Raw genomic sequence first — 25,345 nt, forward strand, 5'->3', positions numbered from 1 at the left:
CTCTTTGGATGAATAATAATGTCGTATGGAACTGAATACACAGACTGTGACATGTGATGTCCATGAATAAAACCAGATGAATATTACCTGTAGCACGCCATGTCAGTACTGTATCATTTTAATCATTTTAGTCAATAAGATTCTTGCTACGTAGCTTAACTTTCTGAACATTCGAGACGTGTAGTCCACTTGTCATTCCAATCTCCTTTGCATTAGCGTAGCCTCTTCTGTAGCCTGTCAACTATGTGTCGGTTTATCCCTGTTCTCTCCTCTCTGCACAGACCATACAAACGCTCCTCACCGCGTGGCCGCGGCCACCCTACTCTGGTGGTCCCAGCGCGCACGACCCACGTGGAGTTCCAGGTCTCCGGTAGCCTCTGGAACTGCCAATCTGCGGTCAACAAGGCAGAGTTCATCTCAGCCCATGCCTCCCTCCAGTCCCTCGACTTCTTGGCCCTGACGGAAACATGGATCACCACAGACAACACTGCTACTCCTACTGCTCTCTCTTCGTCCGCCCACGTGTTCTCGCACACCCCGAGAGCGTCTGGTCAGCGGGGTGGTGGCACCGGGATCCTCATCTCTCCCAAGTGGTCATTCTCTCTTTCTCCCCTTACCCATCTGTCTATCGCCTCCTTTGAATTCCATGCTGTCACAGTCACTAGCCCTTTCAAGCTTAACATCCTTATCATTTATCGCCCTCCAGGTTCCCTCGGAGAGTTCATCAATGAGCTTGATGCCTTGATAAGCTCCTTTCCTGAGGACGGCTCACCTCTCACAGTTCTGGGCGACTTTAACCTCCCCACGTCTACCTTTGACTCTTTCCTCTCTGCCTCCTTCTTTCCACTCCTCTCCTCTTTGACCTCACCCTCTCACCTTCCCCCCTACTCACAAGGCAGGCAATACGCTCGACCTCATCTTTACTAGATGCTGTTCTTCCACTAACCTCATTGCAACTCCCCTCCAAGTCTCCGACCACTGCCTTGTATCCTTTTCCCTCTCGCTCTCATCCAACACCTCCCACACTGCCCCTACTGGATGGTATCGCGCCGTCCCAACCTTCGCTCTCTCTCCCCCGCTACTCTCTCCTCTTCCATCCTATCATCTCTTCCCTCCGCTCAAACCTTCTCCCACCTATCTCCTGATTCTGCCTCCTCAACCCTCCTCTCCTCCCTCTCTGCATCCCTTGACTCTCTATGTCCCCTATCCTCCAGGCCGGCTCGGTCCTCCCCTCCCGCTCCGTGGCTCGATGACTCATTGCGAGCTCACAGAACAGGGCTCCGGGCAGCCGAGCGGAAATGGAGGAAAACTCGCCTCCCTGCGGACCTGGCATCCTTTCACTCCCTCCTCTCTACATTTTCCTCCTCTGTCTCTGCTGCTAAAGCCACTTTCTACCACGCTAAATTCCAAGCTTCTGCCTCTAACCCTAGGAAGCTCTTTGCCACCTTCTCCTCCCTCCTGAATCCTCCGCCCCCTCCCCCTCCTCCCTCTCTGCAGATGACTTCGTCAACCATTTTGAAAAGAAGGTCGACGACATCCGATCCTCGTTTGCTAAGTCAAACGACACCGCTGGTTCTGCTCACACTGCCCTACCCTATGCTCTGACCTCTTTCTCCCCTCTCTCTCCAGATGAAATCTCGCGTCTTGTGACGGCCGGCCGCCCAACAACCTGCCCGCTTGACCCTATCCCCTCCTCTCTTCTCCAGACCATTTCCGGAGACCTTCTCCCTTACCTCACCTCGCTCATCAACTCATCCCTGACCGTTGGCTACGTCCCTTCCGTCTTCAAGAGAGCGAGAGTTGCACCCCTTCTGAAAAAACCTACACTCGATCCCTCCGATGTCAACAATTACAGACCAGTATCCCTTCTTTCTTTTCTCTCCAAAACTCTTGAACGTGCCGTCCTTGGCCAGCTCTCCCGCTATCTCTCTCTGAATGACCTTCTTGATCCAAATCAGTCAGGTTTCAAGACTAGTCATTCAACTGAGACTGCTCTCCTCTGTATCACGGAGGCGCTCCGCACTGCTAAAGCTAACTCTCTCTCCTCTGCTCTCATCCTTCTAGATCTATCGGCTGCCTTCGATACTGTGAACCATCAGATCCTCCTCTCCACCCTCTCCGAGTTGGGCATCTCCGGCGCGGCCCACGCTTGGATTGCGTCCTACCTGACAGGTCGCTCCTACCAGGTGGCGTGGCGAGAATCTGTCTCCTCACCACGCGCTCTCACCACTGGTGTCCCCCAGGGCTCTGTTCTTGGCCCTCTCCTATTCTCGCTATACACCAAGTCACTTGGCTCTGTCATAACCTCACATGGTCTCTCCTATCATTGCTATGCAGACGACACACAATTAATCTTCTCCTTTCCCCCTTCTGATGACCAGGTGGCGAATCGCATCTCTGCATGTCTGGCAGACATATCAGTGTGGATGACGGATCACCACCTCAAGCTGAACCTCGGCAAGACGGAGCTGCTCTTCCTCCCGGGGAAGGACTGCCCGTTCCATGATCTCGCCATCACGGTTGACAACTCCACTGTGTCCTCCTCCCAGAGCGCCAAGAACCTTGGTGTGATCCTGGACAACACCCTGTCGTTCTCAACTAACATCAAGGCGGTGGCCCGTTCCTGTAGGTTCATGCTCTACAACATCCGCAGAGTACGACCCTGCCTCACACAGGAAGCGGCGCAGGTCCTAATCCAGGCACTTGTCATCTCCCGTCTGGATTACTGCAACTCGCTGTTGGCTGGGCTCCCTGCCTGTGCCATTAAACCCCTTCAACTCATCCAGAACGCCGCAGCCCGTCTGGTGTTCAACCTTCCCAAGTTCTCTCACGTCACCCCGCTCCTCCGTTCTCTCCACTGGCTTCCAGTTGAAGCTCGCATCCGCTACAAGACCATGGTGCTTGCCTACGGAGCTGTGAGGGGAACGGCACCTCAGTACCTCCAGGCTCTGATCAGGCCCTACACCCAAACAAGGGCACTGCGTTCATCCACCTCTGGCCTGCTCGCCTCCCTACCACTGAGGAAGTACAGCTCCCGCTCAGCCCAGTCAAAACTGTTCGCTGCCCTGGCCCCCCAATGGTGGAACAAACTCCCTCACGACGCCAGGACAGCGGAGTCAATCACCACCTTCCGGAGACACCTGAAACCCCACCTCTTTAAGGAATACCTAGGATAGGTTAAGTAATCCCTCTCACCCCACCCCCCCTAAGTTTTAGATGCACTATTGTTAAGTGACTGTCCCACTGGATGTCATAAGGTGAATGCACCAATTTGTAAGTCGCTCTGGATAAGAGCGTCTGCTAAATGACTTAAATGTAAATGTAAATGTCAGGCTTTGTGTCTGTGTCGGCAATCAGTGTGTGATCACAGGGGGAATACTGTCGGCAGGTCCAGGCTGATCACGCCTCTGACACCGACATGCTGTAGTGCAAACTGTCTACTCAAACACGGATAGAAACTTTAGCCCAAGTCCAATAGGATCCACACCTTTCTCACTACCTGCAGGTCCAACAGCATAGCAGAGTGACTGACACGGTGTATGATCTTCACTATACACACTGCCAGCCAGACCCAAAGTGGAAAACTCTACACACACACACACACACACACTCTCTCTCTGGGTACCTGTCATGTTTGGTGGGTTTTGTTGGGTCAGGAGTGAGCATGGGGGAGAGAGAGCCTGGGGCTGTCACAGAGAGCGAGAGGGAGGATCAGAAAGGTGAGAAACCAATGGAACGAGAGAATACAAATATCTTAATATCTGGAGGTGCCAAGCTTATATTTGGCTGCTCCTATCAGATATGGAATCAGATAATGAAGGTCAACCATTTCCAACCATCCATTTAGTGCCAATGTTGTTTTTATTTAGTTATTATTATTCATTTTTACAACTGTTTCTCCCCCGCTCTCACATCTCGTCCCTCCCACCTATTCTGACCTGTCATCTCTCTCATTCCTTCTCTCTCATGCCCTGCTGCCCACTCCTTCTGACCCTCTCTCCTTTCTCTCCATTCCTCCCTGGCAGGTGGGCGTCAGGGCAAGCTTCCTGTCACAGCCTTCGAGGCCTTTGACCTGGAAATGAAGAGCTGGACGCATTACCCCTGCATCCCCAGCCGCCGGGCCTTCGCCTGCTGTGCTTCTACCGACCGGGGCTTCTTCAGCCTGGGAGGGCTCCAGCAGCCTGGCCCCCACAACTTCTACTCCAGACCACACTTCGTCAGCACAGTGGAGGAGTATGACCCAGAACAGGGTGAGTCAATTCAGAGTTTACACAGACACATGCTTACAGGGGCTCCAGTCACACAATTAAAGAAAACAATATATATTGTTCATTTATATTGTATCTTGGGGCTCCAGTACTCTAGTTCAATCAGCCAGACTTGCAAGATGAACTTATTTGGCTCAGCATTCTGTCACCCCCTATACAGTTGAAGTCAGAAGTTTACATACACTTAGGTTGGAGTCATTACAAGTAGCTTTTCAACCACTCCACAAATTTCTTGTTAACAAACTATAGCTTTGGCAAGTCGGTTAGGACATCTACTTTGTGCATGACACAAGTCATTTTTACAACAATTGTTTACAGACAGATTATTTCACTTATAATTCACTGTATCACAATACCAGGGGGTCAGAGGTTTACATAAACTAGGTTGACTGTGCCTTTAAACAGCTTGGAAAGCTCCAGAAAATGTAATGGTTTTAGAAGCTTCTGATAGGCTAATTGACATCATTTGAGTCCATTTGACGTGTACCTGTGGATGTATTTCAAGACCTACCTTCAAACTCAGTGCCTCTTTGCTTGACATCATGGGAAAATCAAACGAAATCAGCCAAGACCTCAGAAAAAAATTATAGACCTTCACAAGTCTGGTTCATCCTTGGGGGCAATTTCCAAATGCCTGAAGGTGCTAGGTTCATCTGTACAAGCAATAGTACGCAAGAGTAAACACCATGGGACCACACAGCCGTCATACCACTCAGGAAGGAGATCTGTCTCCTAGAGATGAATGTACTTTGGTGCCAAAAGTGCAAATCAATCCCAGAAGAACAGCAAAGGACTTTGTGAAGATGCTGGAGGAAACAGTTACAAAAGTATCTATATCCACAGTAAAACGAGTCCTACATCGCCATAACCTGAAAGGCCGCTCAGCAAGGAAGAAGCCACTGCTCCAAAACCGCCATAAAAAAGCCAGACTACGGTTTGCAACTGCACATGGGGACAAAGATCGAGGTTTGCAAGCCAAAGAACACCATCCCAACCGTGAAGCACGGGGGTGGCAGCATCATGTTGTGGGGGTGCTTTTCTGCAGGAGGGACTGGTGCACTTCACAAAATAGATGGCTTCATGAGGGAGGAAAGGTATGTGGATATATTGAAGCAGCATCTCAAGACATCAGTCAGGAAGTTAAAGCTTGCTTGCAAATTGGTCTTCCAAATGGACAATGACCCCAAGCATACTTCCAAAGTTGTGTCAAAATTGCTTAAGGACAACAAAGTCAAGGTATTGGAGTGGTCATCACAAAGCCCTGACCTCAATCCTATAGAAAATGTGTGGGCAGAACAGAAAAAGTGTGTGTGAGCAAAGGAGGCCTACAAACCTGACTCAGTTACACCAGCTCTGTCAGGAGGAATGGGCAAAAATTCACTCAACTTTTTGTGGGAAGCTTGTATGAGGCTACCTGAAACGTTTGACCCAAGTTAAACAATGTAAAGGCAATGCTACCAAATACTAATTGAGTGTATGCAAACTTCTGACCCACTGGGAATGTGATGAAAGAAATAAAAGCTGAAATAAGTCATTACCTGTACTATTATTCTGACATTTCACATTCTTAAAATAAAGTGCTGTAAAACAGGGAATTTTTACTAGGATTAAATGTCAGGAATTGTGAAAGACTGAGTTTAAATGTAATTGGCTAAAGTGTATGTAAACTTCCGACTTCAACTGTATATGCTACCCATAAATGTGTAATATCAACCTCAGTTATATAAACTCAACTCAACCCTTATCTACTGTCACACACTCGGCTTACTCTCCTAACACATCTACTAAGAAAACACTTCTGTATCTTTCCACTACTGTTGAAAGCATATCCCTGCTTGAGGTCAGGCAAGGTGGGTTTGGGTGTTACTGAGTCACAGAGCCGTCTAATAGGGTCTTGATCACACATGTTTGCCTACTGCAGCAGCGTACTGGTACACTGAGACAGATATTCCAGAACTGTGCTGTGTATGATTCGCCTTCCACTTCTGGATTAATCCCAGCGTGTGTGTCTGTGTGCGTGTGCGTGCATGTGGGAGGGGAATCTTATTCTCTGTCCATATTAACATTTTATATTTTACTCCCTGCTGTGCATTTCCGGTCCTGATATAAGGCAGACTGTATAACCTTTGCAGTTGCTGAAATGAAAAGCCAGATGAGTTTAGTTTCATTTGGCTTTTGAAGATCTGGATTTATTCTGAAGAACAAAGCATCCAAAGCTTTTCACGGTGAAAAGGTGACCTCCTGTGTGTGTGTGTGTGTGTGTGTGTGTGTGTGTGTGTGTGTGTGTGTGTGTGTGTGTGTGTGTGTGTGTGTGTGTGTGTGTGTGTGTGTGTGTGTGTGTGTGTGTGTGTGTGTGTGTGTGTGTGTGTGTGTGTGTGTGTGTGTGTGTGTGTGTGCGTGCGTGCGTGCGTGTGTGTCATCCCGTGTGTGTCCTTAATGGGTGAGCGATCTTGTGGTTAGTGTGCTCTGTCTCCCTCTCAATTCCTTTCCATTCATTGCGTCCCTGCTAGGACCCAGGGGTAAACTCAAGGCACGGTGGCCAGGCAATCGCCTCAGACCGATAATAGAATAGCAGCTCAAAAACAGGCCCAGTCAAAGAAGTGCATTTATATTCAATCTCCCTCTGCCTCGTAGGATAGTCATAAAATTCCATTTTAGAAGTGTCTATTCCGATGCAGTGAATAGTAGAAAGAGAAACTTGTTGTAAAGAAACAGAACTGATGGATATTTAAACGCTTCCCACTGGTGTCAATGCAATTGTAACACATTTCATGGAGTTTCTCTTTTGTAGGGGAATGCAATGAAGATATCGTCTGGCTAACACCTAACTCAAAGTCCTCCTGACTTCAGAGTCTGGAAAGGCTGTCTTGATGTTGTCGGTATGATGCATGGATAATGAAGGGGGCTGTGCTTTTACTGGTTGGTTCTCCTTTGTGTCTCCTTTGTGTCTTTCTCACGCAAACACCCACATGGACAGCCGCACACAGCCCTGAGCACTGCCCCCTTCCATTAGAACGGTTGGATTTTCAAATCGCTCAGAAATTGTGCGGATGCATTGATTGCAACCAATCGATGCAACTTTTGAGAGAACCAATCAATGCGTCCGCTCAATTTCCGAGCGAATACTGCATTTACAATAGCCTCCTGTCCAGACCAGTGTGTCTCAGCTCTCCCTGGGCTGTGAGTCACGTGAGTTGCGTCAGCCAGGCTATGAAAGATAGGCCTGTCGTGAAGAAAATTCCATTGTACTGTGCTGCAATGTAATATATTTGAGTTTAATACATTGGGGCTGGTTACATGAAGCAGGAGGGTTATGCAGCTTGTAACCGGTTCATTTTTACATCCTCAAATGTTTTAATCAAACCAGTTTGCATGTAAATGTCCCATCATGAAAATGAATGGCTGCACAGCATGCCCAGTTAATGGAACATAGTGTGGGTTGTGTGCGTGTGCGTGCATGTGTGTGTGTAAGAGAGCGGGAGAGAGAGCGAGGTGGCCATAATTCCATTATCACCTCACCTATTACTGTGCAGCCTGGAGATAATACAGTATGTTTTATGTACAGTGGGTGTGTTGGTGGGTGACAGCATGTGTGACTATGAGCCTAATAGGGTGAAGAAGAAGGAACAGTCTCACCACTCTGGCTCTTACCATACACCTTCTTGACTACACGGTGTTTACCTCAATAAATACTGGCTATCGACCATGTGCTTAAACGGAGTATTCATGTCTTTAGGATTTCACTGTTGAACGGAACATTTGACTTACTCTTTCAGTTGAAATTATTTTTGGAGAAAACCTTTTAGTTTCCATCAAACCGAACCATGAATTGAAGGGAGGGGCGTGTGAGATGCCACTCAGCCATGTGAAGGAGCAGTCATGCCTGGGAAACATGCCACTTAGCCATACGAAGGAGCAGTCATGCCTGGGAAACATGCCACTTAGCCATATGAAGAAGCCTGAGAAACATGCCACTTAGCCATACGAAGGAGCAGTCATGCCTGGGAAACATGCCACTCAGCCATATGAAGGAGCAGTCATGCCTGGGAAACATGCCACTTAGCCATATGAAGAAGCCTGGGAAACATGCCACTTAGCCATATGAAGGAGCAGTCATGCCTGGGAAACATGCCACTCAGCCATATGAAGGAGCAGTCATGCCTGGGAAACATGCCACTCAGCCATATGAAGGAGCAGTCATGCCTGGGAAACAGTCCACTTAGCCATATGAAGGAGCAGTCATGCCTGGGAAACATGCCACTTAGCCATATGAAGGAGCAGCCATGCCTGGGAAACATGCCACTTAACCATATGAAGGAGCAGTCATGCCTGGGAAACATGCCACTTAGCCATATGAAGGAGCAGCCATGCCTGGGAAACATGCCACTTAGCCATATGAAGGAGCAGTCATGCCTGGGAAACATGCCACTTAGCCATATGAAGGAGCCTGGGAAACATGCCACTTAGCCATATGAAGGAGCAGCCATGCCTGGGAAACATGCCACTTAGCCATATGAAGGAGCAGTCATGCCTGGGAAACATGCCACTTAGCCATATGAAGGAGCCTGGGAAACATGCCACTTAGCCATATGAAGGAGCAGCCATGCCTGGGAAACATGCCACTTAGCCATAACGAAGGAGCAGCCATGCCTGGGAAACATGCCACTTAGCCATATGAAGGAGCAGCCATGCCTGGGAAACATGCCACTCAGCCATACGAAGGAGCAGCCATGCCTGGGAAACATGCCACTTAGCCATATGAAGGAGCAGCCATGCCTGGGAAACATGCCACTCAGCCATACGAAGGAGCAGCCATGCCTGGGAAACATGCCAATCAGCCGCATGAAGGAGCCTGGGAAACATGCCACTCAGCCATACGAAGGAGCAGCCATGCCTGGGAAACATGCCACTCAGCCATACGAAAGAGCAGCCATGCCTGGGAAACATGCCACTCAGCCATACGAAGGAGCAGCCACGCCTGGGAAACATGCCATTTAGCCATATGAAGGAGCAGCCATGCCTGGGAAACATGCCACTCAGCCATACGAAGGAGCAGCCATGCCTGGAAAACATGCCACTTAGCCATATGAAGGAGCAGCCATGCCTGGGAAACATGCCACTCAGCCATACGAAGGAGCAGCCATGCCTGGGAAACATGCCACTTAGCCATATGAAGGAGCAGCCATGCCTGGGAAACATGTCACTTAGCCATATGAAGGAGCAGTCATGCCTGGGAAACATGCCAATCAGCCGCATGAAGGAGCCTGGGAAACATGCCACTCAGCCATACAAAAGAGCAGCCATGCCTGGAAAACATGCCACTCAGCCATACGAAGGAGCAGCCATGCCTGGGAAACATGCCAATCAGCCACATGAAGGAGCCTGGGAAACATGCCACTCAGCCATACAAAAGAGCAGCCATGCCTGGAAAACATGCCACTCAGCCATACGAAGGAGCAGCCATGCCTGGGAAACATGCCACTCAGCCATACGAAGGAGCAGCCATGCCTGGGAAACATGCCACTTAGCCATATGAAGGAGCAGCCATGCCTGGGAAACATGCCACTCAGCCATACGAAGGAGCAGCCATGCCTGGGAAACATGCCACTTAGCCATATGAAGGAGCAGCCATGCCTGGGAAACATGTCACTTAGCCATATGAAGGAGCAGTCATGCCTGGGAAACATGCCACTCAGCCATACGAAGGAGCAGCCATGCCTGGGAAACATGCCACTTAGCCATATGAAGGAGCAGCCATGCCTGGGAAACATGCCACTCAGCCATACGAAGGAGCAGCCATGCCTGGGAAACATGCCACTTAGCCATATGAAGGAGCAGCCATGCCTGGGAAACATGCCACTCAGCCATACAAAGGAGCAGCCATGCCTGGGAAACATGCCACTCAGCCATACGAAGGGGATCCAATTGACCCGGTGCTCTATAGCTATTATTATGCACACATTTGAATTCCCACCCCAGTCTCACGTTAAGTACTGCACATCTGCTTAATGGTAATGGCTGAATTATCATCTTGAGTTCCCATGAAGGAGCTATTATTGAAGACTCAATATTAAGATCCTTCCCTCTTAAGCAAACCCCAGGCGCCATGTTAAAAGCCATTATGGTGGTTGGTTTGTAGAGGGCCGAGGGTGGAGAGTGAGTTTTTATCCTCTGGCTGCCTCTCTGGTTAATAGTTTCTCTGAGAATGATGGCACATCCTCACTAAAAGATTGAACATTCCCCAATTTGTGTGTGACTGTGTTAGTGATGTTAAAATGCCCTGTTTTCAGTCATATTTCATATTCTGCCATAGTTAAAGTGTTTTCCCACCATGTCACCTGCAGCAATTGAATGTGTGTAGAATACGAATTGTGTAATTATAGGTCCCGCCCACCAATTTGAGTTGATTGAATACAGGTGTATATGTGTTTGGGGGAGAAAGGCAGTTGGAAGATGGGGGAGGGTCTTTTCGAAGGTAGTAGGGCACTTTTTTTCCTTTTTTTTCTCAGGAGTACTGAGTCAGGGAAGAGGATTTAGTAATGTAGAGCTAATGTTGTGAACCGTGATTGACCACCCACTCCAGCACTGTAGGTGGCGGCATGCACCGTAAAGGTATGTTTGCAGACCTCCATTATATCATGGAACGGATCTGGGGATAGTGGACGACTGTAGGTTGAGTATAGGGCATAGGATTTCCCTTGATGAGGCAAAAAAAGAGATTTAGACTTGAAAAGTAGAACATTTTCAGAACAAGTCGATAATTGGATAAAGGAGGAGGATTAGAGGGAATAAGCGGTGAGGCTGAAAAGACTGTGGGAGGCAGAGGATGGGTGTGAATCTGTTGAAGGGAGCAGGCGCTCCATGTGATGCAATTTGGGGAAAGACCTTTATCTTGCTTTACGCTTAGGTACAGGGCACCGTTGGAGGGAGTGATTTCTGGGGTAGCGTTAAGTGTGGAGATGGAGCAGTTGAAGGTTCCTGGTGTTTGTGACGCCTGCCGTTTGGTGCGACGCAGACGGAGTGTCCGGTACGAGAGAGGCAGGTTGAGGTGACCAGGGTCAGAGTAGTGCAGAAGGTGTCGTATGCTGAGGTAGTGAAGAAGGTAGAGGAGGGATGAAGGGAGAGTGATTCTGAGAGGATCCCTGTGAATAGTAGTACTGTGACAGAACAGAGGGATTGGCTAATGAGTGATATGTTTCATTAAGTTTGGCTTTTTAGCATTCATAGCAATGGTTATCAACTGTACCGCAGAGATGGAACGTAAATCACAGAAAATAGATGTTGTAGTGGCAGCTGCAGAGAAGTTCTTGGGGGTAGGAGATTTGACTTCAGAAGAGTTACAGGGTGTGTTGAGTGGTAGTGTCCCGTCCTCTCAGGTCGTCGGCCTGGGGTTGGATCAGAGAGGGTTAAAGTAGTGGAATAAAGTTTTAATGAGTATAGGGTTAGTTGGTAGGGTAATTAAAAATATATGTATATTTTTTATTTTTCCTGGTTTCCTTTTTATATCACGGTGTAATGGATCTATACCACAGTTCAGTTGGGGGTGGTAATGCAACATATAGGATGCCAACTGCTGTTAAATAAGAAGGCGTTAGTTGGAAGCAAGGATAGAGGAAAGAATCTGATATTTTAATTGTTGTTTCAGCATTTTAGCTCTTAGCCTGATTTGAACCTGTATTTATCTATTTATTGACTAATTCAAAATGTTGAGGAACTGTTTCTGACTTCAAGAAACCTTATGTGCACGAGGTAATGGCCAACTTCATCACACTTCCCTTTCACTCTGCTGTTATCGGGGAGAGGTACTGACAAACTTTACTGGCTAATTGATCAATCAGTAACTTTTACCAGAGCAGCGTAATACACTGTACACCCTCTAGCCCACTCAATATCATGCCCTATCTGGGTCTGTAACTTTCTGTGTTTGTATTTGTCTTAATGCACTTCCTTCCCCCCCTCTCTCACTGAATGCCAGCTGTTAATGTGATTAGTGTAGGTTATGGTGCTTAGGGCAGAGTAGGGGGATGAGAGTAGGCCTTTGGTGCAAACAGGGCTTAGAGGCCTACACAAATTGTACTATGTCCCTGGTGAGTCTACACTCCTGTTTGTGTGGGGGCTGAAGAGGCTTTTTGGGGTGAGGGGGGGGGGGGGGCTTATGGGATGCGATGGAGGGAGGGGTTGATCTACATAGATTCTATGTTCTAGATCATAGAATATAGGATGTTCTGTTGTATACTGGCTGCCTTTTGAGGTGGTACCTCACCTCATGATCAAACACTAGTTTCTAACCTCCGCATTCCCCACTAGTTTGATTCAGCTAAAAGCCTCCAGTTAAGAAAAGGTTTATCTGAAATATAAAGAGATTAGATCTGGGCAGAAGTCATCACTAAATCAAAATGGAGCTTGTCTCACAGTTACCGTTTACTCTCAAAGTTCAATTGGTGGTGCATGATGGGGTAGCGCCACCCTCAGACAGCGCTGTTTCCTAGAGACGACCTGTCAATCAAAGTCACCCCTCTAGGGATGGAGAGGAACCTCTTTGATATTCCAACAGAAAACACCCTAATGTCACCAGGGACCTTCTTACCCCTTCTCAAACTGACTTCCCCTTTCTTTCTTTCACGACTACTGTGTGTTTGTAGTGTATAAAGGCCTGCAAGGAACATAACCTGAATCCAAAACCTCGATCACATTCCAAAGCCTTCCATTTCTCCCTTCCATCTGTTGCTACTGATACAGTATTCCCGGCATGATGCCCAATCACCGATAATACAGAGAAGCAGATTACACACTAATGAACTGAAATGAATTATGGGACGTGAAAATAATAAATTGAAAAATGTCTGACATTTTCACTGGAAAAAATCTATGCTTGTTATTCAGCTTTCAGTCTCATGGTTGACTCCTAAGAACATATTTTAAATAGAACGTGAGAGTTGCACAGATTATTATAACCATTTCTTTCTCACCAACTGAATAGTGGAAATTCCTCAGTAGTTTAGGGTGGAATTATATTTCAATTAAAATGATTAACTATGCTCCTTGTGCGTCTTGATGATAATAATAATTATGTTGATACATGTTTAACAAGTCATTTGACTGCTTTAATGAAAAATCCTGTGATTTAAAAGTAAATGACTCGAGTAAACCTGCCGCAGAGATGTTGGACGCTGCATCCAAACAGGGTAAATACTCCCTGCAGCGTGGATTTACTTCCGCCATGACGATAATAGAACCGATGGCCTGATTTATATTCAAAACAGAGCATTGTCTCAAATGTTTCTATGACTGAAGCAAGCAGGGGCGAGTGAAAGAACAGTGATGTGTGTAGACTACAGAAGCATAAATCTCGGGGTCAGAAATCATGTTACCGTACTGCTAAATCCAACGGCCTCCTAAAGGAAATTGGGCAGTATACAGCAGTCTGAATGACTGTAGCTAGGTAGGCATCCTGTACTATATTCTAGGAGCCCACAGCAGTTTGACTGAGACGAGTCAACAGCAGCAGGGTCTGGCTGGCCCTGTCTCATTTAGCTGACGTAAACATTCACTCTGCAGCAATCACATCAATCACAATCAAAGCTGATCTTGGATCTGTTCATGTAATATTATAAACTATGATTTTAAAAGGTAGAACTGCTCCTAGATCAGCACTTCTACTCTGAGATGCTTTGTGGCTACGGGCTCAGACCAGTCGTTCTGTGGTTCCTTCCACATCTTCTCTCTTCATCTGTAGAGACGTGATGGATCCAACCAAGAGAAGGTCATGGTTGTAGATAGAGGTCTGTCAACATTCTCCATTCTCCAGCACTCCACTAATAAAATACACTGAATAAAAATTATTAACGCAACATGCAACAATTTCAAAGATTTTACCGAGTTACAGTTCATATAAGCAAATCAGTCAATTGAAATAAATGAATTAGGCCTTAATCTATGGATTTCACATGACTGAGAATACAGATATGCATCTGTTGGTCACAGATACCGTAAAAAAAGGTAGGAGCGTGGATCAGATATCTAGTCAGTATCTAGTGTGACCACCATTTGCCTCATGCAGTGCAACACATCTCCTTCACATAGAGTTGATCAGGCTGTTGATTGTGGTCTGTGTGAATGTTGTTCCAATTCTCTTCATTGGCTGTGCGAAGTTGCTGTATATTGGTGGAAACTGGAACACGCTGTTGTACACATCGATCCAGAGTGTCCCAAACATGCTCAATGGGTGACATGTCTGATGAGTAGAGTATGCAGGCCATGGAAGACATGGGACATTTTAAGCGTCCAGGAATTGTGTACAGGTCCTTGCAACTTGGGCCGTGCATTATCATGCTGAAACATGAGGTGATGGTGGTGGATGAATGGCACGACAATGGGCCTCTGGTACTTGTCACGGTATCGCTGTGCATTAAAATAGACATTAATAAAATACAATTGGGTTCATTGTCCTTAGCTTATGTCTGCTCATACCGTAACCCCACCGCCACCATGGGTCACTCTGTTCACAACGTTGACATCAGGAAAACGCTGCCCACACAACGCCATACACACTGTCTGCCATCTGCCCGGTGCAATTGAAACCGGGATTCATCTGTGAAGAGCACATTTCTCCAGTGTGCCAGCTGCCTTCAAGGTGATCATTTGCCCACTGAAGTCGTTTACGACACCGAACTGTAGTCGGGTCAAGACGCTGGTGAGTACGACGAGTATGCAGATGAGCTTCCTTGATACGGTTTCTGACAGTTTGTGCAGAAATTCTTGGTTGTGCAAACCCACAGTTTCATCAGCTGTCCAGGTGGCTGGTCTCACATGATACCGCAGGTGAAGAAGCCGGATGTAGAGGTTCTGGGCTGACGTGGTCTGCGGTTGCGAGGCCGATTTGGACGTACTGCCAAATTCTCTAAAACAACGTTGGAGGCAGCTTGTGGTTGAGAAATTAACTTTCAATTCTCTGGCAACAGCTCTGGTGGACATTCCTACAGTCAGAATGCTAATTGCACACTCCCTCAACTTGAGACACCTGTGGCATTGTGTTGTGTGACAAAACTGCACATTTTAGAGTGGCCTTTTATTTCCCCCCAGCACAAGGTGCACCTGTGTAATGATCATGCTGTTTAATCTGCTTGTTGATATGCCACACCTGTTGGGTGGATGGATTATTTTGGCAATGGAGAAATGCTCACTAACAGGGATGTAAACAAATTTGTGCACGAAATTTGAAATAAATGTTTTTTGTGTGTAAAGCTAGGGCACTTTTAGTAGTCTATCTCTCGTATTAAACTACCTATTTGTCTTAATTTTCGTCTGTAGAATCAGCCAGCGAGGCAGATTTGATATGGTTTCTCTGGGGCTCAGGGTACTGTACAGGGAATGTACAGTAGATTATGGGGTGTGTTTCATGGGCTGAGGCCAGCTGGAAGTAAGCTTTCTGTGGGTTTTATTCCTACACTACCTCCCTAGCGCGTGTGACTGTGCCTTATTTCACTATTCAGCCCAATGACAAAGCACTGCAGAATCAAACAGCAGGCTTCATTTCCAAATCTAATTGCCTGTATTAGAGTTGATCATGTCCACTGACAGACTTTGGGAGTGTAACCTAGTATGTTTGGATATGTGTTTTCACCCCTGTTTATTTAGATATTATGCCCCGGCTGTCTCTGTAATAGTACTGTTCATACACCACTTGTGTTTCCTTTGCTGTATTCAACCACTGACACACTCTTTGTATTGTAAAAGCATGTTACGGCTGTGTCCAATGATGCCATCAAAAATACATTCACATTTTGTCAGTAACACCTCGCCGCTCTCTCACCACTCCACTGATGCCACCCCTCTTAGCCATCTCCTCCTCTCTTCTTCTGTCAAACAATTATCCTTCTCTTTACCTTTCCTCTCACCTAAAACCCCATGAACTTGAATCCCTCTCCATGTCTGCCTGTCTGCCTGCCTGTCTGTCTCCCTGTCTGTCTCCCTGTCTGTCTGTCTGCCTGCAGTGTAAAGTGGAAGAGGGTGATTTCAGCCACACTCATACAGTACATCTATTACACAGGCACACACATACAGTACATCTACTACACAGGCACACACATACAGTACATCTACTACACAGGCACACACATACAGTAGGAAGCTAAGCGTGGCAGCGTGTGAAAATGGCATGTCGAGTGGGCTTCTATACAGTCCCTCTCGCCTCATGAGACCTGTGGATTATCACATTGATCTTTGTAATTAATCTCAGAATGTAATTAATCAAACCTGAGACCCTGGCTGTGTTTGTGTGTGTGAGAGTGGACCTGATTAACAGGCTATATTTATCCATCGGGCGTATAAGGAGGGAGGACCTGAGATTCAAACATGACTGTATAGATCGATGTGTATTTTTAATGAGGGCCTGGCTGTACTGTATGCCATCATGAATACACTCCTGTCAGTCAGTCGATGGAGCAGACAATCTGGAGAATGGATGGCACAAAGGAGACCAACGTGGACCTCAATGCCATGTCGCCCACCGTATGTCACAAAGTACTGTTCTGCTCAGTAATAGGCTTCATTTTCACATCTCGAACAAGATAGGGATCCTTTTCCCATAATTCCTCTGACTGCACATTCTGCTCCCCCAGAGACTCAGTGAATGGAACCACATGGAGGGATTGCGTTTACTAGGCTATATATTTTCCTTTCCACTCAAGGCCGCTTGATGTCATTGGAAATGTAGTGGAGAGGAATATTGCATCCTCCCGTTGGGGAGATGTCAGAGTATGTGGCAGGAGATGCTGCGTTGGGTAAGAGAGAGAGAGGTAGGCTGTGGGTTATTGAGCGAGGTGATTGGAGTCAGAAGTGGTAGTGTGTGAAAGAGAGAGAGGATTGATTCTGGGCTTTAAATAAACACACGGCTTCTATATTCCAGCTGGGGCACTGTTCTCTGCCTAACTCACCTGTCAGTCAACACACGTGTGTGTGTGTGTGTGTGTGTGTGTGTGTGTGTGTGTGTGTGTGTGTGTGTGTGTGTGTGTGTGTGTGTGTGTGTGTGTGTGTGTGTGTGTGTGTGTGTGTGTGTGTGTGTGTGTGTGTGTGTGTGTGTGTGTGTGTGTGTATATACAGTGGGGCAAAAAAGTATTTGTGCAAGTTCTCCCACTTACAGATGAGAGGCCTGTAATTTTCATCATAGGTACACTTCAACTATGACAGACAAAATGGAAAAAAAATCCAGAAAATCACATTGTAGGATTTTAAAATTAATTTATTTGCAAATTATGGTGGAAAATAAGTATTTGGTCAATAATAAAAGTTTATCTCAATACTTTGTTATATACCCTTTGTTGGCAATGACAGAGGTCAAACGTTATCTTTAAGTCCTCACGAGGTTTTCACACACTGTTGCTGGTATTTTGGCCCATTTCTTCATGCAGATCTCCTCTAGAGCAGTGATGTTTTGGGGCTGTTGGGCAACACAGACTTTCAACTCCCTCCAAAGATTTTCTATGGGATTGAGATCTGGAGACTGGCTAGGCCACTCCAGGACCTTGAAATACTCCTTAGCCACTCCTTCGTTGCCCGGGCGGTGTGTTTGGGATCATTGTCATGCTGAAAGACCCAGCCACGTTTCATCTTCAATGCCCTTGCTGATGGAAGGAGGTTTTCACTCAAAATCTCACGATACATGGCCCCATTCATTCTTTCCTTTACACAGATCAGTCGTCCTGGTCCCTTTGCAGAAAGACATGATGTTTCCACCCCCATGCTTCACAGTAGGTATGGTGTTCTTTGGATGCAACTCAGCATTCTTTGTCCTCCAAACAAAACAAGTTGAGTTTTTACCAAAAAGTTATATTTTGGTTTCATCTGATTATATGACATTCTCCTAATCTTCTTCTGGATCATCCAAATGCTCTCTAGCAAACTTCAGACGGGCCTGGACATGTACTGGCTTAAGCAGGGGGACACGTCTGGCACTGCAGGATTTGAGTCCCTGGTGGCGTAGTGTGTTACTGATGGTAGGCTTTGTTACTTTGGTTCCAGCTCTCTGCAGGTCATTCACTAGGTCCCCCCGTGTGGTTCTGGGAGTTTTGCTCACCGTTCTTGTGATCATTTTGACCCCACGGGGTGAGATCTTGCGTGGAGCCCCAGATTGAGGGAGATTATCAGTGGTCTTGTATGTCTTCCATTTCCTAATAATTGTTCCCAGAGTTGATTTCTTCAAACCAAGCTGCTTACCTATTGCAGATTAAGTCTTCCCAGCCTGGTGCAGGTCTACAATTTTGACAGCTTTTTGGTCTTGGCCATAGTGGAGTTTGGAGTGTGACTGTTTGAGGTTGTGGACAGGTGTCTTTTATACTGATAACAAGTTCAAACAGGTGCCATTAATACAGGTAACGAGTGGAAGACAGAGGAGCCTCTTAAAGAAGTTACAGGTCTGTGAGAGACAGAAATCTTGCTTGTTTGTAGGTGACCAAATACTTATTTTCCACCATAATTTGAAAATAAATTCATTAAAATCCCACAATGTGATTTTCTGGATTTCTTTTTCTAATTTTGTCTGTCATAGTTGAAGTGTACCTATGATGAAAATTACAGGCCTCTCATCTTTTTAAGTGGGAGAACTTGCACAATTGGTGGCTGATTAAATACTTTTTTCGCCCCACTATATATATATATATATATATATATGGCAACAACACACCAGAAACAAAGTCTCAGGTCTTAAGATTGTCAAACCAACAAAGAGCCTGTACTTGATTGAATTAGAACCTCAAACCATCAATGTGTGTCAGTAAGTTTTAAACAGAGACCGAGTCCACTGGCAGATAGTTCCAGTATGTCCTTGGCCAGCCCCTGTGCTGTAGCTATCATCCTATACATCATAACAGTAGAGGAGCAGTAGAGCGGCAGACAGATCTTCTAAGAGAGCCCTGGGCACAGAAACACTGTGTGGGAGAAGAAATGGCCATGGCCATTTATCTGCAGATAGCAGGGGAAGTTGTGCCTGCTTCCTAAACTGCCTCACTTTTTTTCCCTCTGTCTATTTTTACATGTTATCTTGCCTCCATTTGCCTGTGCTGAAAAACCAATCTGTTCCAATAAGCTTATCTATTATTGAGGCTCTGGCCCCTCTGCTTCACCCCCTCTGTGGCGGAAATTGCTCTGGCCACTCTGTGACTGCCCTCTTCCATTAGACTGTACATCCAGTGTGTGTGTGTGTGTGCGTGCGTGCGCAGTAGAGACGTGATGGATCCAACCAAGAGAAGGTGAAGGTTGTAGATAGTGTGCACTACCGGTCAAAAGTTTAGTTTCAGTTTCAGTTTCATGTCTTCACTACTATTCTACAATGTAGAAAATAGTCAAAATAAAGAAACACTAGAATGAGTAGGTGTTCGAAAACTTTTGACCGGTAGTGTGTATATATACGTGTGTGTGTGTGCGTTTGTGTGTTCATGCGTGTGTCTTTCTCTGCATGTGGCAATTTCTCCCTCCCTAAAAAAAACACTGAGTGTAACATAACATTAGGAACACCTGCCCTTTCCATGACATAGATGGGTGTCCACATACTTTTGGTTTCTGTATTGTAGACTGAGCAGGTGAATCCAGGTGATGCTATGATCCCTTATTGATGTCACTTGTTAAATCCACTTCAATCAGTGTACATGAAGGGGAGGAAAGAGGTTAAAGAAGGATTTTAAAGACTTGAGACAATTGAGACATGGATTGTGTATGTGTGCTATTCTGAGGGTGAATGGGAAAGACAAAAGATTTAAGTGCCTTTGAACATGGTATGGTAGTCGGTGCCAGGCGCACAGGTTTGACTGTGTCAAGAACTGCAACGCTGCTGGGTTTTTCACGCCCAGCAGTTTCCCGTGTGTATCAAGAATGGTCCACCACATAAAGGACATCCATCCAACTTGACACAAATGTGGGAAGCGTTGGAGTCAACATGGGCCAGCATCCCGGTGGATTGCTTTTGACGCATTGTCGAGTCCACGCCCTGACGAACTGAGGCTGTTCTGAGGGCAACGGGGTGCAACTCAATATTAGGAAGGTGTTCCTAATGTTTTGTACACTCAGTGCATATTTCTCCTTCTCTCTTCCTCCCTCATCAATGCGACCCATGGTCTCTCTCTTGTTATCTACCTCCTCCCTTATTCCTACCCTCCTCGCTCCCTACCTTAGTATCATCCTTTATTGACCTCCTAGTTGTTTTTGTTGGCTACTTCTCCAAGTGTTGAAGGCTCATTAAGAGTGTTCAAGTCGTTTTGGAGAACGCAAATTCGCAACAACAGTGTCTGTTCTAAGCTCACAGGGTGTGCTTTGGAGCAATGGCTTTAGAGGGAAAGAATCTGAACTGTACATTCTGGGATATAATAACATTAGTGACACATTTTCTGTCTATTATTTCAAATCCAGTGTTTTTGTATAATTATATCACTTTTTTTTAATGACAGTTATGATTGGGCTGCCTACACTCTGGTAACAGTCATTTGAGTTGTCTGGACCTTGGAGTGTTCTGGTCTCTCACATACAGAGAGCTTGATTTGTCACATAGAGAGGTGTTGGGTTTTCTCTTTGCCTCCTATTGTGAGCTGCTGAGCTATCAGGGAAAGTTCAGGAGTTGCCTGAGGTCACAGACTTTGCTGCTGTGACTAAACCACTGAATGATGTCTCATCCACCTGAACAGTGCTGTCCTCTCCCTGACTGGACAGACCTGGCACGGAGAGAAGATTGAGCGCTTGAAGTCAGGCTTTTAGCCGGCAGTGCAGGAGAGAGGAGGAAAAGGGGAGGGTGGAGAGGGAATGAGGGCACGCTGTCCCAAATTTAGAAAATGTAATCTGCTGTGGGGCAGACATGTCGCCAGACGTAGCCAGAGCAGAGTGCACCTGGGACGGCCTCTTTGCTCTGAGTGATTCATGGAGCTCCCCCAGGCTTAGCATAGGCAGCCTCCCTATCTATAGTATCGTTTGTCTTCATCTACATTATCTACCTGAAAGAGAGGGAGAGATCAGAGAGGAGAGGGAGATAAAATGGGGCAGAGAGTGAGAAATGGAGAGAACGAGGATAGAGAGAGAGAGAGGAAAGGAAGAGCTAGACTGGGGCAGAGGGAGGAAAGATTTTGGGGCAAATAGAGAGGGCATGGCATATTAAGTGAGTGTCACGGAATGATGGAAACACTGAGGTGGTGAGTAAGACCCAGGCAGAGTAGAGGGCAAGGAGAGCGGGTTAGAGAGGAGAGAAAGACATAAAACAGATATAGATTTAGAGTATCGGTGCCGGTTTCCCCCACACTGTAAATAGGTCAACCATCTGCGTTGTAATAGATATGTATGTTGGATACATGTAGTTAATGATGCTCGGAAAGGGATTTTGGAATATTTATGTCAAACAGTGTTTGATGTTAGTCTCCTCTCTGACCTTTGTCCTCTGACCCCTGTGTGTTGCAGGTATCTGGATCAAACCAACCCGAACCTCCAGGATGAGGGTTAAGAGAGCAGACTTTGTGGCCGGATGTCTCGGTGGAAGGGTCATCGTTGCTGGTGGACTAGGTGAGCACTTTACTGCCCAAATGGATGCTTGGGTTGCAAAATACCCCAGAACCAATAAACTACTTGACCCTGACAAATAACAACACCACTTACAGCACTAACAACAACAAGGTCAGGTCCTAACACTAAAACAACCTCAAGGTCTAGTTCATGTGAACAAACAAAACACCTGCGCATGAATCGTAGTAACACAGTGTGACAGTCACACCATGAGAAGTAATCATGTTAATTTAGGCAAATGAAGTTCCCATTGCTTTCCAATTTTCCCCTTGATTGAATTGCATCATAAATATACTGTGAAAAAAAAAACAATTAATCATGTTTAGAATGAGTAATCAGAGGGTTAGGGTTTCCTCCACTGCGTGATTGTAAGCAGTTTACAGTTTTAGCCGTGGCTCAGTAGGACATAGAGCAGAGTTTACCTCATAATGAGACAGTGTGGGAATTCATTCTATTCTCTGTCTTTGTACACATTCTGTGTAATTTGGTTAATGTATTTGTTCATTTGGGTCTCCATGTCACAGCTTAAGGAGACAATGAAGCGAGCTCAGCATCTGTCATAAGAACTGCTCCCACTGTCTTTGTGCGAGAGGTAGAGAGGGAGGGACATTGAGTTTGAGTGAGAGAGGAAAGACACAGGGAAGAGAGGATGCAGAGAGAGAGAATACAGTTTGAGCAAGGGGGGGGGGGCTGGTACAGAGAGACGGGAGGAGAGAACGAATTAGGAAATGTTACACTCAGAAATGTCAACAGTCTGGGCATGATCATTTTAATCCAAGAAGGATGTTTTTGGATTCTGATTCACATATGTTATATGGCATATTTCCCTTCCTCTGACTTTTGTCAAAAGCTGGTAAATGAGGGATCTGCTCTTAGTTTAACAGCCAGCTGGGAGAATTGTCTCTGTCTTTTTCTTTTGAGGCTGGATGAAGCACCTATTTATTATTCATAGTGTTGGATGTGTGGAAGCCAAAGGGCTGCTTTTCAGGGTGACATCAGATTGCCATTGAAAAGCTGGAAAAGGCGGCTCCATCTCTGTATTCTCTCTTAATCTATCTCCCAAACAATTCTGACTATCTTCCCTTTTTCTCTCAAATGTTCTAATTTCTCTCTTGACCGCCCCTCACTGTCACTCTCTCCCCTTATCACATATAGAGGACCCATTGATATATGTATGAATATTATGATTAGAGAATATTTGAATTAACTTTGAAGAGATGGCTGTGTGAAGTTGGATGATATGCAATTATGTGCACAGCCCAATAGAATGTCACTCGTGTACACACACACATATCCTAACAAATCCTAAGAGGTCTAATGATTTAAATGTCTTTTGGTCATTTCAGGCATTTGCTTATTTCAGGCGTGATATTTAGTCACCGAAGCTTAACCCTCTTTAGCTGCTTTTAGGTCGGTGACCTCACATTTCTTTGTGCCGTTGTCCAGTTCTGTCCTAAAATCTATTGCAGGCAAGTGGTCCTAATGTGCCTAATCCCTTTCTGCTAGAACCCCCATGCTGCTGAGGCCAATCCAAATAGGGTGGTAGGTAGCCTAGCGATGAAGAGTGTTGGGCCAGCAACTAAAAGGTTGCTGGTTTGAATCCCTGAGCCGACTAGGTGAAAAATCTGTCAATATGCCCTTGAGCAAGGCACTTAACCCTAATTGCTCACTGGATAAGAGCGTCTGCTAAAAGACTAAAATGAAAACTTTTTTCAAAATGATCTTGGTCCATTTGACACAGAACAGAATACGTGGTCAAATCCAATTTAGTAAAAACATCCCCCTCGGGAAAACAAACATCTAGTAGCAGAGAGGAGGAGATATAGGTTAGGTGTTAGGAAATCAAAGGCGTGACAGGAAGCTTTGAGCCCCGAGAAGAGCGGAGGAGCGGTCCTTCCCGCACAGTGCTATGGCGGAGTGTGTTCCTGTGAAGATAAAAAAGAGCAGGTCTGAGCAGTACTCTGATTACCATGAAAAGACGATTCAGCTCGGCACTTTGTTCTCCCCAGAAATGATGAGAACAACAGTAGCCTAACCCCCACCGACCAGTCCATATCATCTGCAGCTCATTGAGTGTCTCCATGGAAACCAGAAAAACTTAGCAGCAGCTGGTGGCGTATAATGTCACAGATAGGAGCCCAAATCCTGAGGCTTGAGGAGAGAACTCACTTTGACTGACCCTCCTAAAGATATGAGATATTGCTGTGTGTGTGGTGGAGGGAGAATAAGATGTGTGATTGTGGAGGATATACACTAAGTGTAACAAACATTGAGAACAACTGCTTTTTCCATGACATAGACTGACCAGGTGAAAGCTATGATCCCTTATTCATGTCACCAGTTGAACAAGTAGGTAGATGAAAATCTGAATTGATTGGTTGGCTGATAGGATAAGATACACTGAACATGTGAAAGTTGTGAACGGTTCAAGAATTACAATTATTGTTGGTTGTTATTATATGGTAATTTATGCACATTTAAGTAGCTACAGTGGCAAGATTTGTTTTTTTTAACCCTTTGTAAATACCTGGATTTCTGCATAAATTGGTCATCTGTCTTCATTTAGGCCACAACAATGGACAAACACAGTGCTTAAACTAATAGCACACAAACAATTATACGTTTCATGTTTTTATTGAACACGTTGTGTAAACATTCATAGTGCAGGGTGGGAAAAGTTTGTGAACCCTTGGATTTAATAACTGGTTGACCCTCCTTTTGCAGTAATAACCTCGACCAAACGCTTTCTGTAGTTGCGGATCAGACCTGCACAATGGTCAGGAGGAATTTTGGACCATTCCTTTTTATAGAACTGTTTCAGTTCAGCAAAATTCTTGGTCTCTGGTGTGAACTGCACTGTTGAGGTCATGCCACAGCATCTCAATCGGGTTGAGGTCAGGACTCTGACTGGGCCACTCCGGAAGGCACATTTTCTTCTGTTGAAGCTTGTTGTTTTTTAATTTACTTCTGTGTTTTGGGTTGTTGTCCTGTTGCATCACCCAACATCTGAGCTTCAATTGACGGACAGATAGCCTGACATTCTCCTGCAAAATGTCTTGATAAACTTGGGAATTCATTTTTCTGGTGATAGAGAGCTGTTCAGGCCCTGAGGCAGCAAAGCAGCCCCAAACCATGATAATCTCTCCACCATACTTTGCAGTTGGGATGAGGTTTTGATGTTGGTGTGCTGTGCTGTGCCTTTTTTTCTCCACACATAGTGTTGTATGTTCCTTCCAAACTGTAGTTTCATCTGTTGTATGTTCATTTCAACTGTAGTTTCATCTGTCCACAGAATATTTTGCCAGATGCGCTGTGGAACATCCAGTTGCATTTTTGCAAACTTTAATGTGCAGCAATGTTTTTTTTGGACAGCAGTGGCTTCTTCCGTGTTGTCCTCCCATGAACACCATTCTTGTTCAGTGTTTTACATATCGTAGACTCGTCAACAGAGATGTTAGCATGTTCCAGAGATTTCTGTAAGTCGTTAGCAGACACTCTAGGATTCTTCTTAACCTCATTGAGCATTCTGCGCTGTGCACTAGCAG

General features: G+C 45.8%; 1 protein-coding gene across 1 annotated transcript in view; it reads left to right on the forward strand.

The window, feature by feature from the left end:
* The window catches only part of LOC124021967 (kelch domain-containing protein 8B-like), a 145,710-nt gene that overhangs the window by 111,998 nt on the left and 8,367 nt on the right, over positions 1–25,345 (forward strand). Inside the window, exons 4-5 of the mRNA XM_046337057.1 lie at positions 4,026–4,250; positions 21,699–21,800. Of these exons, the coding sequence (XP_046193013.1) occupies positions 4,026–4,250; positions 21,699–21,800 (327 nt within the window). The remainder of the gene's footprint in view (positions 1–4,025; positions 4,251–21,698; positions 21,801–25,345) is intronic.

The sequence above is a fragment of the Oncorhynchus gorbuscha genome, linkage group LG03, assembly GCF_021184085.1.
Source record: "Oncorhynchus gorbuscha isolate QuinsamMale2020 ecotype Even-year linkage group LG03, OgorEven_v1.0, whole genome shotgun sequence".
Classification (NCBI taxonomy): domain Eukaryota; kingdom Metazoa; phylum Chordata; class Actinopteri; order Salmoniformes; family Salmonidae; genus Oncorhynchus; species Oncorhynchus gorbuscha.